The following is a 17276-nucleotide window of genomic DNA, read 5'->3' as shown; positions in this document are numbered from 1 at the left end:
AGGGACAACAGCACTTACTGAGCCAGACTGGTAGGTAAAGGTGCGGCGGCGATGAAAACAATTCTTCTTGATGAGGAAAAGGGCCAGGAGAGCAAATAATATGGTCAGGCAGGTGACAGAGACAGAGCCCACAATGGCTAATATCAATTGCTGGTCCATGATAGACGGAGGCAAGTTTTTACTTTCTAGGGTAGGCACTTGGCTCAGGGCTCCTGTGGGACAGAAATTAAATGACTGGATTTGTGAACACACCCAACAAACAGTACAATAAAGATGGCTTTTTGCTACTTGTGGGTTCTTAAGCTGTTCTGCCTCCAGGCTAAATTTGCCAAGATCATTGCCAGTGCTTGTTTGGAGAATCTTGGCCAAAGCATGCTAGATGTATGTGAAACTTTCTCTGCCAATATTCTCCCCCTTCCAATTTTTCATTTCACCAACCAACCAAATAAGCTTTTGGCCCACTCACCATCACCCAGGATTTCAGCTTTCGCAGGCTGGCTCCACTCGCCCAGTACGTAAGACTTGGCTCGCACCCGAAACTGGTAGATTGTGCTGGCATTAAGCCCTGTGATAATCTTTGTGGTATCCCTGCCATTCTCTGTGTCTATCCAGTGCGGATCACTGTTGCCTCCCAGCTGCTGCACCTCTACAATGTATTTGTTGATGCCCCCATTAGAGTATTCAGGAGCTAGCCAGGATAGCCTGATGGAGTTATCAGAGAGGGGGTTCACCATGAGAGAGCGTGGTGATGAGGGTCCTGAGAGAGGAGGCAAATGGCACAGCTGTTAGCTCTGAAATTGATCTGTTTGGCCAGGAATATATGCCCATGCTGTGCCACAATCATCTGGGCACTTGGGACCCTTCTATTAGGGTAACGTAGCACAGGGGTCTTCAAACGTGGTCCTTTTATGACTTGTGGACTTCAACTCCCAGAATTCCTCAGCCAGGTGTGCAAGTCATAAAAGGGCCAAGTTTGAAGACCCCCGGCTTAGCATACAGATAGTCCTCGACTTACAACATTCATTTAGTGCGTTCGAAGTTACAACACTGAAAAAGATGCTTATGACCGTTTTTTCACACTTATGACCTTTGACACTTGTGAACTTTGCAGGGTCACATTATCAAAATTTGAGCACTTGGCAACTGGCCTGTATTTATGACAGTTGTGCTGTCCTGGGGTCATGTAATCACCATTTGTAATCTTCCCAACTGGCTTCAGAAAAGCAAAGTCAATGCGGGAAGCCGGATTCACTTAATGACCACATGAATCACCTAACAACTGCAGTGATTTGCTTAACAACTGTGGCAAAAAGGTAATAAAGTAGGGCAAAAATCACTTAACAATTGCCTTGCTTAGTAATAGAAATTTCGGGCTCCATTGTGGTCATAAATTGAGGACTACCTGCATAAGGAACAGTCTGTTTCGTTTAAGAATTCACTTTTGTGGTTGAATCTCCAATCCAGCACATTTTCTTGCCATTGTTAAACATTACTAAAAATCCACAGAATAATTTTCGGATCAGATCCAAAGATAATAGAAAAGCTATCTACAGTGTCTAAGCTGGCTGAGATATGTCATCTATCCATTTACTTTTAAAGGCCTGGTGTGTTTCTGAAAGCTCTGGGCCCTTTGCAATGTAGCGACTTTTCCCAGCAATTCTTGAAATCGCCATGGAACCAGGCGACATTGTTCTAGTCTTTGAGGAGCCAGAGTTGCTGTAAGAACATCAGGCTTTCGAAAAGTGTTTAAAAAGATATAAAATGTAAGTATAGAGAATAAATACAATCTTTATATGTTCTTATTACAGACTATTACAGATTATATACTCTAGGTCAGCGTTTCCCAACCTTAGGAACTTGAAGATGCGTGGATTTCAACTCCCAGAATTCCCCAGCCAGCTATGCTGGCTGGGGAATTCTGGGAGTTGAAGTCCACGCATCTTCAAGTTCCTAAGGTTGGGAAACGCTGCTCTAGGTGACTTTCGTTCAATGATCCAATCGTGGAACCACTGCAGATTCTACACAGAATTCACCTCCTTCTGAGCCAGGGGCTCTGGGGCTAAAAGGGATTTAACTAGCCGGGTTGTCATCATGCTGGAATACAATGAGTAGCTACTTCATGATACCCTCAGCTTCCCGTAGCAAAACAGGAAATTCAAAGAAATCACTGCAGGAGAAGAGGTCTCTTGTGTTGTACGACAGGTGGCTTAAAAAAAACCCAACCGAAATTCCTTCCCACTGCTGATTGAGATGGATGATAAATAGATGGAGAGATGGAGAGACAGGCAGACAGACTGACAAAGATCAGTGAGAAAGAATTTGGATTTTTTTAGGCCATCTGTCATACAACACAAGACTAGTCAAAGTCTGGCATATTTTAAAACTCTGACCTGTGATATAATACTTATTGCGCAAGGGATCACTTGGATTATATTGCGTACCCCACTCTAAAGCCATCCTGTTCCTTTTGGAAGTGACAGATTTCTTACCTTTACTGTTGATCTTGAATGTGTGGAGATCAGATGGCGGTCCCAAGCTGGTACAGTGATAGACCATTACTTCTAGGCTATAGTCCTCCTTGAACTTTAGATTCGGAATATATGCTGACTGGACAATCATGGATGTAACATTTTCTTGATGAACAAGCTCTTTGGATGCATCATAGAGACGGACAAGAAATCCTGAACCCACATTGTCACTTTTGGGCAAATTCCAGTTTACACGTAGATTATTGCTCCCTTCAAAATATGAACCTTCAATTACAGGTTTTGCTGTTGGCTCTGTATGAAATAGAGAAATATATAAACCCATCAATCTGATTCCTTTCTCAAATAGCACAAAGGAGCAAGGAATTCTGGATTCCTCCATCTAGAACTTTGTGTAGAATTCCCTTCTCAATGGTTTTTTAATGCAGCACACAATTCCACTTGCTATTTCTGCAATGTCAACAGTATATTAGCTGCTTTACCAAACTTCAGGAAGTCATTATCCCTACCCCAAAGATGGTCAAAGATAGCAACACTCAGCTGCAAGGCATTTTCTTTTCCAGCAATCAGAGAAGGTAATGCTAGCTGAGAAGAGAGGTGAGCAGTTCTCCTTGTATACACCAAAAATGCCATGTAAAGGAAGTGTCTTCTTTTCCTGACCCTTTCACTAATTTTGAGGGTGACATCTCATCTCCTCTTACTCAAAATATCATATCCTGCAGATAAAACTAAATACAAGCAGATTTTCATTCCACAACTTAAAATGAAGAACATAGCAGAATTGGACCAATTAGCCAGTTTCTGACTTTATTACAGTGACTTACTAAATTGCTCCATTTTTTTCTACATTTTCTGAGTTGCAATTTTCTGGGCAATGTGGAACTGGTTTGCTATTGCCCTCTTCCAGATTTTTTGTTTTTTAAATTCCCAGGTTATCCTATTGATCAATCAAAATACCAGTTGTATCAATAGAGACTGTTTGCAGTTCAAGGTTGAAATGAGGGTCCTTGGTGCTCTCTGGGCTTGGTTGTTTTCTTGCAGACGTTTCATTGATGATATTACCTACTTTGAGTAATGAAACATCTGCAAGAAAACAAATCAAGTCCAGAGAGTACCAAAGACCCCTCAAATACCAGTTGTATCTGATCCTGTAAAGCTTTTCAAAATTAGCCAGTTGGGGTAGGTGCCAAACTGCCAAACTGAAAATGCTAGCATGTTATAGGCATATATTTAAAAGATGGATTAAAGCAAATTCAAAGAGCTTGGATCGACGTTAAGAAAAAAAAATGGTTCCAAGCCAGAACAAATAGGGTCCTTTTTTATTCACAATCTGATTGCTCCTAAGAACACATTGTAGACGACATAAAATGCAAAATAAAGTCTACACCCATTGGTAAAAATGGACTTTTTCTCTTTGTCTTATATTTCTTCTTTGCTCTCTCTTTAATCTTTAATCTCATAATCTTTCTCCTTCTCCCCCACCCTAAAACTATAGATCTGGGAAACAATTACTAAGCACTTACCTTTGCAATCTGTGGCCATGATAGCATTTGGGCCTGCGACACCTTCTCCTCCCTCTCCAGGGCGCGTTAGCTGGACCTTAACAACGTAGGCTGTGACAGGTCGCAGGTTCATGAGCGTGATGTTCTGGATGTTATCAACTGCTGATCGGTATAAAAGCCATTAATTCAAGGGTTTCATATAAGGGTACTGTTTTCATCTATTTTCTGTTACAGAAAGCTCAGTGGGCAGAACCCTTTAACTGGGATCAACAGCTCTCTGCTCCACCTAACAATTTTCTGTTACTATCTACTGCAGAGAGAAACATCATTAGTTCTAGGTTCTCTACAGTATTCCCTGAGGAATAATATATATTGTGGAGCTCTTGTTTATATTGCTAAATACAACTTGTAATTTCAAGACTGGCTGGGCAGACACCCTAGGAATCTAGAACCTGGAATCTACTAGTTGTTTTTTTTTATCTGGATGGCTAAGAAGAAGTATAGCTAAATTAGATGTAGGATTAGATCCAAAGGAATATTTAATAGATACTTGTAGTGGAAAGAAAGGGTGAAAAAGTTATTTTATGATTCTTCCAGGCCACTCTAAGAAATGCTTTAGATGGCTGAGGAGCCATCCTCAGAATTAATGCAAAAAGCTGCTGGAGAAACAGATTAGCAATAATATTCTCCATATAGTTTTTCTACAGTGGAAAGGAACTTGTGCTGGTTCCAAGGAAACTTCAGGATGTTTTGATGTTTAGCAAATTGCTGCTTTGAATTGACATGAGACTACAGGTAGTCCTCAACTTACAACCATTGGGTTAGTGGCCATTTGAAGTTACCATGGCACTGAAGAAAGTGACTTACAACCGTTTTTTACACACTTATGACTGTTGCAGCATCCCCATGGTCCCGTGATCCAAATTTGGATGCTTGGCAACTGGTTCACATTTATGACAGCTGCAGTGTCCCGGAGTCATGTGATCACCTTTTGCAACCTTTTGACAAGCAATGTTAATGGCGAAGCCAAATGCACTTAACAGCCATGTTATTAACTTAACAACTACAGTGATTCACTTAACAACTATGACAAGAAAGCTCATAAAATGGGGCAAAATTCACTTAACTGTCTCACTTAGCAACAGAAAGTTTGGGCTCAGTTGTGGTCATAAGTGGAGGATTGCCTGTATTTGCACGTTTGAGCTCTAAAGGGAAGCAGGATACTGAGATCCTACTCTTTACAGAAGATTCCTTTCTTCATTGAAAGCAATCTATGAAATCAAGGCCAGAAGAAATGCCCCACGTAAACATAAACATTTTTGCAATAGTGGCAAATGTAGCTCGGGTGTAGGATGTGGGTGAAGGTTCGTTCTCTGAGCTTGTGGGCTGGTTTCCAAACGTTTCGTTGCCAGGCTAGGTAACTTCTTCAAAGGAGTTTGATCCCTTAAATCAGGGGTATGCAACCTTGGCTCTTTTATGACTCGTGGACTTCAACTCCCAGAATTCCTGAGCCAGCTCTGGAAATTGTAGTCCACGAGTCATAAAAGAGCCAAGGTTGCCTACGCCTGCCCTCAACTCTGCTGAAGATGTTGCTTGCCTGGTAACGAAACGTTCGGAAACCAGCCCACAAGCTTAGAGAGCGAACCTTCGCCCACATAAGCAACCTTAGGGAATTGAAAATCTGTTTAATTGGAATAAAAAGAGATAAATAATAGAGGGAGGATTGGAAGGGATCTGAAAAGTCCAGTTCCAGCCAAGATATCGAGGATATGCCATAAAAAGTCACCTCATTCCAGATACAACAAATTCCTTACCTTCAATAGATGACCAGCTACTTCCCATTTGAGGTTTATATAGAACTTTGATGGAGATGAGGGGTCCATCACCTACAATAGGCCCCACGGGGGATATCACCAGCTGTTGGCTCTTCTTGGTCAGAAGTCTGGGAGGGTAGAGCGGCACTGGAGGCACTAACGGAGAGAAAACAGTTGGCGAATTCATTACAAATGAGTACAAAGATTGCATCTCCTGCTTTGATGGGAAAATCACTTGCTCAAAAAAAAAAATCTGGATCAATAATTTCTCAAATCACTGTTCCCCGGACTGTACTTGGCACAATCCTTCTAACAATCCTTACCTGGATTAAAAATCCAATAATATTTTCCTTCGTTGGGAACTAATACTTCAATAAAATGGCAACCTTTCCTTAACAACCACCCTTTGCCTGGACAGGTGTTAGTGGAAAGAAGCTACAGATAGAGTTTCCTCTTAAATAAAGAACAATCAGAATAGGACTAAACTTAGAAACTCTGGAAATATTTCAGTTGTTTCTGTATCTCAGAAAAAAAAGAGGATGAGCTCTAACTGTGATGTGTCATTACCTGTCCTGCCTTCTCACCTTTCACAGTAACTTTGAACTTGCCACTGTCCTGACCCCCAGTGGTAGAGACACGACATTCCCAGAGGCCAGAGTCAGAAGAGACTACTTGTGACACTTGAAACTCACAGGTTGTCATGTCCTTTTCCATGATGGCTTTTGTGGGCTAAGGAGAGACAATAACACCATCGTATCTTGCCAAAATCTGCTAAAAGACATTTGTGAGAAAACAACCATATTGTTGAAGCCCCATTCAGATATGGGACATCCTGAAATACCAATGTAGAAAAAAATAATACAGTAGAAACTAGATGCATTCTAAGAACTTGATCATCTGATCCAGTTTTCATGAACTCATTTGGAATTAGCCATTTTTGCAATTCATGGCACAGCTATGACCGTAGGAGAGCGAGTGGTTCTGTTCATGTCAGAGAACAGGAGGGGTCACCAGTACCTGGTCAGAATTCAGAGACAGGAGATCTTCTCGTCCTTGGTCACTGTTTGCAGTACTCAGAGAAAAGTTTCTTAGCCAGACAAAATAGAGTAGGTGATAGACTTCACATGATTGTACAGTATCAGACAGAAAGTAAAGCACATAAATGCGCAAATTCTTACCATTATCACTGTTCCATCGGGCTTGCGTAGTTCAATGTTATCACGCACAGGAGGTGGATTGCCTGTTGCTATACAAGTAACTGTGATCTGGGAGCCTAGGTTAAACTCCAAGTGAGACACCAAGTTGATGATCTGGGGTATACGGTCTTGGCAGAAAATATCATAATAAGGTTAAATCATTACAATTGCACTGAGAAAGCTTTTTAACATACCTTATGATGTTTATCCACTGTCTCCATTTATATCCAATGACATTTATTGGAGATATACCTTAAATAGAATAGAATAGAATAGAATAGAATAGAATAGAATAGAATAGAATAGAATAGAATAGAATAGAATAGAATAGAATAGAATAGAATATGGCTGGAAGGGACCTTTTCAGACAGGTGACTGTCTAGCCTCTTCTTAAAAATCTCCAGTGATGGAGCACCCACAATTTCTGGGGGCAAGCTATTCCACTGATTAATTGTCCTCACCGTCAGGGAGTTTCTCCTTAATTCCAGGTTATATAATGTGTGAATTATTACTCTTATTTTGAAATATATAAAAACAAATTAGCATCCACTAGGATTATGGCAATGGATAAAATGCACGCATGAACAGTGGAAAACTATTTCCATAATGTTACCAAGAAAATGTCACGGATAGATTCATAAAATCACTTAGAAGCAAATTTGATGCAAAAGGGAAATGCTTTATATTCACTAAACAGTGTGTCCTATGTGTACTTGTGTGAGGATATCTCTACATGTCTCTCACCAAGATCACAACCATTCATTAGTACTTCCTACTAGGAATGTATGTTTTGCTATTCATAAGCATGTGCCTTTCTAGAAGTGGGGAGAGAGAACTGATAAGTATTAAATGGGCAGGCTTAGTAAACCTTAGTAAATATTTCTAAAATATTTAGAAATGCTGGTTGGGAGAATATAAAAAAAGGCATGCTGAAGATGGAATGGGACAACTTGCTGCAGCCAACTTGCTGTGTGACAGCTTGCCACAGGGCAATTGAACAATTCAATTTAATTATTTTTTAAAAAATAAAAAAAATATTTTAATTTTTGTCATTCACATTTCATTCTATGACTCCTTTTCCACCCTTTCTTTAATGATTGTATTCCACCATTTTTTTTTGATATCTTGTCCTGCCGCGAATTGTCCCATGGCAAGTTGGCTGAGGCAAGTTGGCCACAGCAAATTGCCATAGACCCTGCTGGAGATGGCTGGAGAGAAGAAAAAGGGAAAAAAAGAAAGGAAAGGAAAAAGGGCCCTTAAAACAGTCCATCAAGACTTACGACAGTCAAAGAAAGAAGCAGAAGCCACTCTGTGGAATCCATGAGGGCTGGAAGAAGGCTGGCAAAAATGATCCAGATATTCATGTTATCAGGTTTCCTGCCTGAGTAGGGGGTTGGACTAGAAGACCTCTAAGGTCCCTTCCAACTCTGTTATTCTGTTATTCACTCAAAAGGAAAATTTCACTGGCAGAAGAGTGAAGTCTGAGATAGAGGAATGGAGTCATCTCAACAGGAGAACATGAGTGACAGCTGTACCTACTGAGAGAAACTGGACCCACAGCATTTGCTTCCTGAGAAAAGCAAAACAAGACTTTCTGGGGAAATAAAGAGGCAGCAGGGCAGGAAGAAGAGAGAGTAAAAGTAACAGAAATCTAGGAACTAGGCTGTAAAGCAATGCAAGTCAAGTCAGTCTTAACAGTTAATTCAATGAGGAGTAAAAACAGGATGGGTGAAATGGATTTACAGTCAGAGTGGAGAACGTTTCAAGGCTAAAAGCTATAAGAAATCAAAAGTATGAAAGGGTTTGAAGTGAAATAAGAAATAAGAAAATAAATAAACATTCTTTTTCAGTATGTGAATGTCTGATATATTTATATATAGTAAAAGGTAAAGGTTCCCCCGCACATGCGTGCTAGTCGTTTCCAACTCTAGGGGCTCATCTCTGTTTCAAAGTCGAAGAGCCAGCGCTTGTCTGAGGACGTCTCCGTGGTCATGTGGCCGGCATGACTAGACGCCAAAGGCGCACGGAACGCTGTTACCTTCCCACCATAGTGGTCCCTATTTTTCTACTTGCATTTTTACGTGCTTTTGAACTGTTAGGTTGGCAGAAGCTGGGACGAGTAACAGGCGCTCACTCTGTTACGCGGCACTCGGGATTCGACCCGCCAAACTGCCGACCTTCTGATCGACAAGCTCAGCGTCCTAACCCACTGAGCCACCGCGTCCATTTTTATATTTATATATAATTGTATATAATTAGTATTTTCACTAAAAATCTAATATCCTGCCTGATGTCCACCATAAATTATAAAAGAACCAACCAGTTGAATCTGCAGCAAAGGGTACAAAACAGAGCTGGCAACTTTAAGACTTGTAGACTTCAACTCCCAGAATTCCTCAGCTAGGCATGCTGGCTGGAGAATTCTGAGAGTTGAAGTCCACAAGTTTTAAAGTTGCCAAGTTTGAAGACCCCTGGTTCCAATGGTCAAGTTGGTAGCCCTGATCATGTAATCAAACCCCACATTTTCTTATGTGTATAGCTGTCATCCTTTTTTTTTAAAACACCTCCTCCCTCTTCCCTGAAACCTAAATCATTTTGGGAAGATCTCAGTTATTCATTCATGATCTTATCACAGTTTTACCTGACTTTTCACAATGCTGTCCATGCCAACCAGATGAACAGATACAGCCGCTGAATCGATTGCAGGTGCCTCCATTCTGGCAGTTACACTCCAGGGTACAGTCAGGACCGTATTTGCCAAGGGAACAAGCTGTGGAAAGAACAGAGGGATCAGGACCTCAACAATTCTACCCATTTTAAAGACCGGGTTTATTGGTCAAAGATAACATGACCGATTACATTTATTTTAGTTAGAGCATTTATTAATCTTCCTCCTCCTGTTGGATAACAGATGCATGAGTATATTTTACATGTAGTTTATCCCCTTGTTTAACCAATGCAGTGTAACGAGAAAGGAGGATTTACAATAGGTTTCCTTTCTCCCTAAACATAATTTTTGAAAGGACACTTTTAATTTCCTACCTGGATTTTTTTCATACAATTTTCAATGCTGCCAAACACAGTGAGTAGTGTCTTTTTCTGGTTTTAAACTATTACAGAAGCCTATCAATATGTACACGTTGCTGGGAAGAGAAAAGTGTCAACTTTATCAATGTAGTATTCCTTCACTATTGCTCTTTACTCTCTGTGAAACTGAAACATTCAAGGGAAATCCTTGTCAATTCCTTTTAGAGTACTGTACTGTATATGGAGAACTTGCCAAGACTGGGGGCAATATGGATTGCATAGAAATAATTGTTGCTTAAAGACCCTCATTCAATGACTGTTTGAAGATACGATAGTGCTGAATGAATGGTACATATGACTGTGCTTCTAGTTGTGGCCATTTCAACAACCCTGTGGTAATGTTATCAGAAGAATAATTTGGGGTTCCAACTCGAACTGGGGCTGCGCAAGAATAAATAAAAATAAGATTCAGACAGTTGTGAGGAAAGAAGAAATATTTATTCCTAAAAGCAAAACAGTTTGCATTTATAGCCAAGCTGCAGAGAAATGAGGTACAGCAGCAAATTTTTATAGTGGGAGCCACGTGCTGACTCTAGGGTGACACATGAGGCATGTATGTGTGTGTGTGTCTCTCTCTCTGTGTAGGTATGTTTATTCTTATGAACATGCAGTTCCTCTGGGAGACCTAATTTAATTAACTCTGTGTTTGCAGTTCTTATCCTTTGATATGTGGATTAAGTCTGGGTAACGTATTTGAGAAAGTTTGCTAATTTTAGTTAATTAACTTAGTTTAGCTTGACTGTTAATTATCTAGTGGAGACACTGATTCTCAGACCACTGTGGATTCTGTTAATATTTTTATTTATTTATTTATTTATTTATTTATTTATTTATTTATTTATTTATTTAATTTAATTTTATTTTATTTGTATACCGCCCTTCTCCCAAAGGACTCAGGGCGGTGAACAGGGCAATAAATACCGAAATACCGAAATACAAAAATTAAAAACAGATTAAACCCTAGTGCCCAATACAATAAATAAATTACATTAAAAACAATAATTAAAACCCAAACCCATCAGACCAGGCCAGCTTGTTCAAACTAATAGGTTTTCAGATCACGTCGGAAGGAGCGAAGGTCGGGAGCCATCCGGAGCTCAACCGGTAAACGGTTCCACAGGTCAGGCGCACCCACAGAGAACGCCCTCCCCCTGGGGGCCACCAGTCGACATTCTCTGACCGGTGGCACCCTGAGAAGGCCCTCTCTGTGGGAGCGCACTGGGCGGAGGGAAGTTGATGCCGGCCGCAGGTGCTCCCTAAGGTACTCCGGACCCATGCCATGTAGGGCTTGTTCTGTACCAGCCTGCTACCGGCCCTGCAGAAAAGGCAGGTACAACCCCTTTACAAACGGCAAGAGGCTGGAATTATGCCTGCCAAATTTATAGCTACAAAAACAAACAAGACACGAACCAAGAAACAGGAGCTTTAAGAAACAGAAACTATCCAAGCGGTTGCCTTCTGCAAACCAGCCCTCCCACACATTCCCCTTATATAGAGTTCAGGGCGTGGCTTCTCTCTGCCTCCTTCCGAGAAGCCCCATTGCCTTCCTCTGTTTACTCCTAATTGACTGCCTCCTGCGTCGGGCGTCCTTGAACAGGGCCAGCTGTGGGTCATCTTCATCCACGCTGTCAGGCTCACACAGCTGGGTCTCCGTGGTGACCAAGTGGGAGGGGCCTGGCTGAGGGCTCTCATCAGCAAGATCTTCAACCCCCTCAGCAAGGTCTTCAACACCCCCCTCCTCCTCCTCTGAGTCGTCCGACCCAAATGCCGAACCCACAGGCTGACCCTGAAACACAACAGGGCTTTGTAGGTCATTACCAGGGAAGATGGAAACAGTATAAAGAATAAAATGTATTTGGATATAAAATTTCTCACAACATGATTATTATCTGGGTGTTTGGTGACCAACTTGCAATTATAATGTCAGCATCCTGTGATCATGTGATTGCCATTTCTGATTTTCACTGCTGGCTTTTGCTGAGCAAAGTCAATGGGGAAGCTGGCAGGAGGCTGCAAATGACAACTCTGTGATGTTGCACTTAACAACAGTGTGGGATTTGCATAAGCATGGTCACCAGAGCTGCTGGAACTAGTGGCACTAAGTGGCACAATCATGTGATATCCTGCTTTATGACTGTGTTGCTTAATGACAGAAATGACAGTTCCAATCACCACGATTAAGTGAAGGTGATGTGTATAGACAGACAAAATGTCTCCTTTTCATGCAGGAGGAAGAAGAGGGATTATTTTTTTAAAGGTGGCATATATGCTATCGAACTCATAATGTCTGAAAAATAAAATCCAAAACCATGACAATATTTTCATCAGCCCGATTTTTTTTTAAAAAAGTAACCTTATTGAATTTCCAAAACTAATATAATACAGAAACAAATAAAGAAAAATTAGAAAAAAAGAAAAGCAAGAAAAAGATTAAAAGTGTAACAGAAAAACTAAAAATATACGAAAAAGACATATAAAAAAAGAACTTCCAATTTTGTTCAATATAGATACAAATATATAATAAATTCACCTCTGACCGTAAGTTTCCATAACCCTTAACCTAAGTTTAAACATTACCCTGATCTTGTTACTTCACCAGTTGATGTGGTTGTGGAGGATAGTGAAAGAAATTGTGATTGGTCAAGATCGATATCCATCACTATCTAAATATAGTCACAGATTGGTACAAGCCTACTCTTAGAATTTATCAACGCAAAAGTATTTACTTGGTACAAAATTGAAGGGTGTCATAATATTCTTAGCAGTAAAAGGCACAACTTTCTGATAATTGGCAATGTTAATGATTCAGGTTGAAAATGGTTTCAAGGAGACCAAAAAATGCTTTGCACTGTTATTTTGTGTTTCAGTCAGTGAAGAACAAAACAATCTCTAGTATCCAAACTATGCAGTTTTTGGTGTTGGGGTAATGTGAGCAGGGATGGACAACCTAATGCTTTCCAAATATTTTGGATTTCAGTTCCCATTAGCCCCAGCATAATGGCGGAGATGGATTTCTGGAAATTTATTTATTTATTAATTGAATTTCTATACCGCCCTTCTCCCAAAGGACTCAGGGCGGTGTACAGGGCAATAAAAGCATTACATACAAAAGTTAAAATAAAATTAAATTAATTAAGCCCTAACAATAAATAATTAAAAATACCCCAAACCCTTAAATTGTAGTCCAAATCACTAGGATTGTATCAAGTTGCTTAACCTTGACTTAGATTCCCTCTCAAAACACAAACAACAGTATAGGAGAGATCATTGCCAAGGCATGAGAAAACGTAGCATCAGAAACAGGCGGGCAGTCAGGATAGGGTTACTTTTAAAACATTTTTTTTCCACTCACTTCCTGCTTACAAGTATCTTTCTTTTTTTTTTTCTGACTCTGTGGGGGCCAGGCAGGAGAGAAACTATTTTGAAGAAACAAAAGGAGGAAGCCATTCTCTTCTGGCTATGAGCCAAATGTAGCCCCAACAGAGAAAGCAACCAAAGCTGAATAAAGCTTCTGCACCATCCTGTGTCTGGGATGAAGCAGAAACTCTTTTTACTTGTTTTCCATATCCAGATTTTCCAGGGAACATGGAATTGTTCTGTTGATAGTGACAATGAAATCAAAAGTGTACATGCATTAAACATAATAGCACCTTTTGTTTTTGTCAGGTATAATTCTTGTGTTCTCCTAAGTGCTTTTTTTGTAAAAGAAAAAGGTGCCGGAACTCACACATGTCATACAACCCACCTTGCCTACCCTACAAGGTTCCATCCAAAAAAGGTGCCGGAACTCCGTTCTGGGCGTCCTATGAGAAAAAAAGCCCTGGTTCTCCTGAGTCACTTGAGTTAGAATGAGTTTATTATAAAAATGTCCTGTTTTACCTGAATATAAAACAATGTATTGTTTTACCTTAACTTACTGAGAAAAATCAAGTTCTAGTACCTGAACATTTACCTGTAAGTGGTAAAATATTAGCTTTCTGTAAGTTTTCTACATATTATTCTCAAAGCATTTCAAATAATGGGTTCTTTATTAAGATTCTGAAGTATAATAAACTGGGTGCCCTTAGTCCTGATGCTATTTAGTAAGTCAGCAAAACTGAAAAGTGTAAGTGTAATATCTTTGATATTTGGGGGAAATCCCCTGGATAAAAAAGGGTCAGCCCCTATTGTTCTCAATACAACAAAGCAATTAATACAGTAAGAGTTTCACTGATTTATTTGGGAGTTTTTGTATAGTGGTCCCGTGCTTCCCTCTTGCTTTATGAAAAGTCAGTCAGTTCTTTACTTTCCTTCCTCATTCCATCCATTTGACCATGGTTACTACCCGGGGAAGTACGGCAGTATCACCATGCTGCAATAAATCAATTGCAAGTAGACATACTGTACCTGAGTTGCATTGTACTCCACTCCACCCAGCAGCACAGGAACATCCATATGGGTCAGGCAGACAGAAGGATAAGCCTCTGCAGCCCTGCTCACTAGGACACCTCTCTTGGCAGTTTCGCCCAAACTGGCCTTCCCTACATGCTGCAAAAGCAAGAAGATTCCTGTCAGAGAACTTCTTTCACTTCAACAATAATTATTAGTATACTCCTGTTCCCATATGTCACAACTATATCTTTGATCACAGGACACTCATTAATCTCTCTGCAGAGTTTCAGGGAGGCTATAAATTGCATGGTTTTCTACCTATAATTAATAATTGAAAAAGGCATATGTAAGTATGTAGAAATCCCTGTAGGATGCCAGAGCATGGCCATGGAACTGGCATTCCACAATTAGATTACAGTAGTGGGACTATTTGGCCCTCGGCTTTTCTCTTCTTTGCTTGGTAAATGACAAAAAGAAAAACCTAAAAATGAATAACTTCCAAATGAAGTTTCCTTGGCAGAGTTACAGATATGGTTTGCCATTGCCTTCTTCTGGGATTTTTTTTTTAATTACTAGACAACCCATGCCCTGTTGGGTCATTATTTCAGAGATATTTCTTTCCTAAACAGAGAAACAGAAGGACCACAGGTGGGCAAAAAAGCAGTGGGAGCAGGAGTGACTTCCAACTTCCTGGTGGCTTTCAAATCGAGTTGTGGGAAGATTTCCCATCCTTGTGAAAAGCTGCAGAAAGCATTGAAACCTCCGTCCCTCCCTCTTCCCTCCCTCCCTCCCTTCCTTCCTTCCTTCCTTATTGCATATACATACAGTGATATACATTAGACACACAGATATACATACACATTATGTACTCTTTCTCTCTGTATATGTATTGTGTGTGTGTGTGTGTGTGTGTGTTCAGCAAGTAATGCAGGCCCAATTGGTTGGAAATATGCAGAAGAGGCCTGCATATTTGGATAGACAATAGCTATAATGATGATGAGTATGTGTGTGTGTGTGTGTGTGTGTGTGTGTGTGTGTGTATACACATACACCCATGTACACACATAGGCAGACATACATACACATGCATCTATATATCCTTCTCTTGCAATTCCCTCCCTTGTTTTTCCCCAACTGCAGTCAGCCCAGGAGGGAATAAGAACAGAGGAGATCAGGGTATTCTAAGATATCACTGATTCAGATTTTCTACAATCTGCAAAATGTCCCCTCCCCCCCCAAAAAAGACAGGAAGTCACTCAATTTTCGGCCCCTCATCAATTTTACAGTGAAGATCCTTCAAAGATGGCCACTTCCTTTGACTGAGCCATTGGTGATTATGGGCTGTTGATGCAAAAAGGAGTGTTTATCCTGATGTAATTGCAGATTGGTTCCACTGAGACACGTTTTATCAAGGATGCTGTATGTAGGATCCTATTCCTTTTTTTGTATACCACAGGGCAGGACACAAATCTAATGGCAAATCGTAGTCATTTGGGGTCATTTAAAACTTAAGAGCAGATGCATTAATCTTGGTACATATATTTTTGGATTTCATACCTTCTTAAGCCTGGAAAAAAGGGGGGGGGGGAACAGACACAAAACTTCCAGTCCTGGTCCCCTCTATTGTATTTAATCACCAGATATATTCCTTGCAGCCCATGAAAACTACTACAATACAATAAAGAAATTCCTGATTTTCAAGTTCAGTTCATGGCTCAGGAAGATCCATTTCCACTAGAACAACGACAGGTTGCTTCTAACCTTTTTCACAGCGGGTACCCATGAATCCTGGAGGGCAGATACATTCTCCCACAGTGTGATGGCAGATGCCTCCATTCAGACAATCAGGACAGTCTTTGTCACAAAATGAGCCCCATTTCTTGGCTGCACAACCTGGAGAGACAGGAAGAATAATGATATGAAGTTTCCAGACAACACCAGAGAGGAAAAGCTACAGTAGAATCACTCGCAACGTTCAAGTATAATTTCATACATTGTGTGCTGTCTCTGGCAACAACCTCAGGAAATGACTTGTGTGTTAAAAACAGGCCTTCAGTTCAGCCTAACAATCATTTTTATTCACTTTTCTTTACATCAGTGTTTCCTAAATGAATGTCCTTCACTGACCATTCTATTTGGGAATTTTATGATCTTTCTTGCCACAGTTTTTAAGTGAATCACTGCAGTTGTTCGGTTAATAACATGGTTGTAAAGCCTTGGTGGAGCAGTGGGCTAATGCCTCCTTAAGTAACACCAGCTGCCTGCAATTATTGCAGGTTCGCATCCCACCAGGCTCAAGGTTGACTCAGCCTTCCATCCTTCCCAGGTAGGTAAAATGAGGACCCAGATTGTTGGGGGCAATTAAGCTGACTTTGTAATAATGCCGCTTGGGGGTGTGTGAAAGCCCTAATAAGCAGGCATATACATAGAATGAAGGCTACTGCTAAGCTTGTAAGCCGCCCTGAGTCTTCGGAGAAGGGCGGGATATAAATGGAATTAAAAAATAAAATAAATAAAATAAAATAAAATAAATCTGGCTTCCCCATTGACTTTGCTTGTCAGAAGGGGATCACATGACCCCAGGATACTGCAACCATCATAAATATGAACCAGTTGCCAAGCACCCAAGTTTTGATCATGTGACCTGTTGCGTAGAAAAGGGCATTTCTGCAGGTGAAGGTGATCAAACCATTAAATTGTTCTTTCTGAACAATTAGTAAAAAGAGAAAAGCATTTTTCTTTTTAGGGATACCCATTTGAGAATATTTTTTCTTAGTCTGGAAAACCTCTGAGGTTTAGTATTATGCTGTCAACATTCTT

The 17276-nt window shown here is 40.5% G+C and overlaps 1 protein-coding gene across 1 annotated transcript in view; it reads right to left on the bottom strand.

Annotated features, from left to right (window-relative positions):
- TIE1 (tyrosine kinase with immunoglobulin like and EGF like domains 1) overlaps positions 1-17276 on the bottom strand; it is a 37416-nt gene that overhangs the window by 10888 nt on the left and 9252 nt on the right. The window contains exons 5-14 of the mRNA XM_083357620.1: positions 16218-16349; positions 14472-14612; positions 9640-9768; positions 6981-7126; positions 6387-6531; positions 5803-5958; positions 4010-4150; positions 2490-2780; positions 467-757; positions 19-212 (exon numbers count right to left, since the gene is read on the bottom strand). Coding sequence (XP_083213746.1) covers positions 19-212; positions 467-757; positions 2490-2780; positions 4010-4150; positions 5803-5958; positions 6387-6531; positions 6981-7126; positions 9640-9768; positions 14472-14612; positions 16218-16349 — 1766 coding nt within the window. The remainder of the gene's footprint in view (positions 1-18; positions 213-466; positions 758-2489; positions 2781-4009; positions 4151-5802; positions 5959-6386; positions 6532-6980; positions 7127-9639; positions 9769-14471; positions 14613-16217; positions 16350-17276) is intronic.

The sequence above is a fragment of the Vipera ursinii genome (genome assembly GCF_947247035.1).
Source record: "Vipera ursinii genome assembly, chromosome: 3".
Lineage (NCBI taxonomy): Eukaryota > Metazoa > Chordata > Lepidosauria > Squamata > Viperidae > Vipera > Vipera ursinii.
This window is presented reverse-complemented; position numbering and strand designations above follow the sequence as displayed.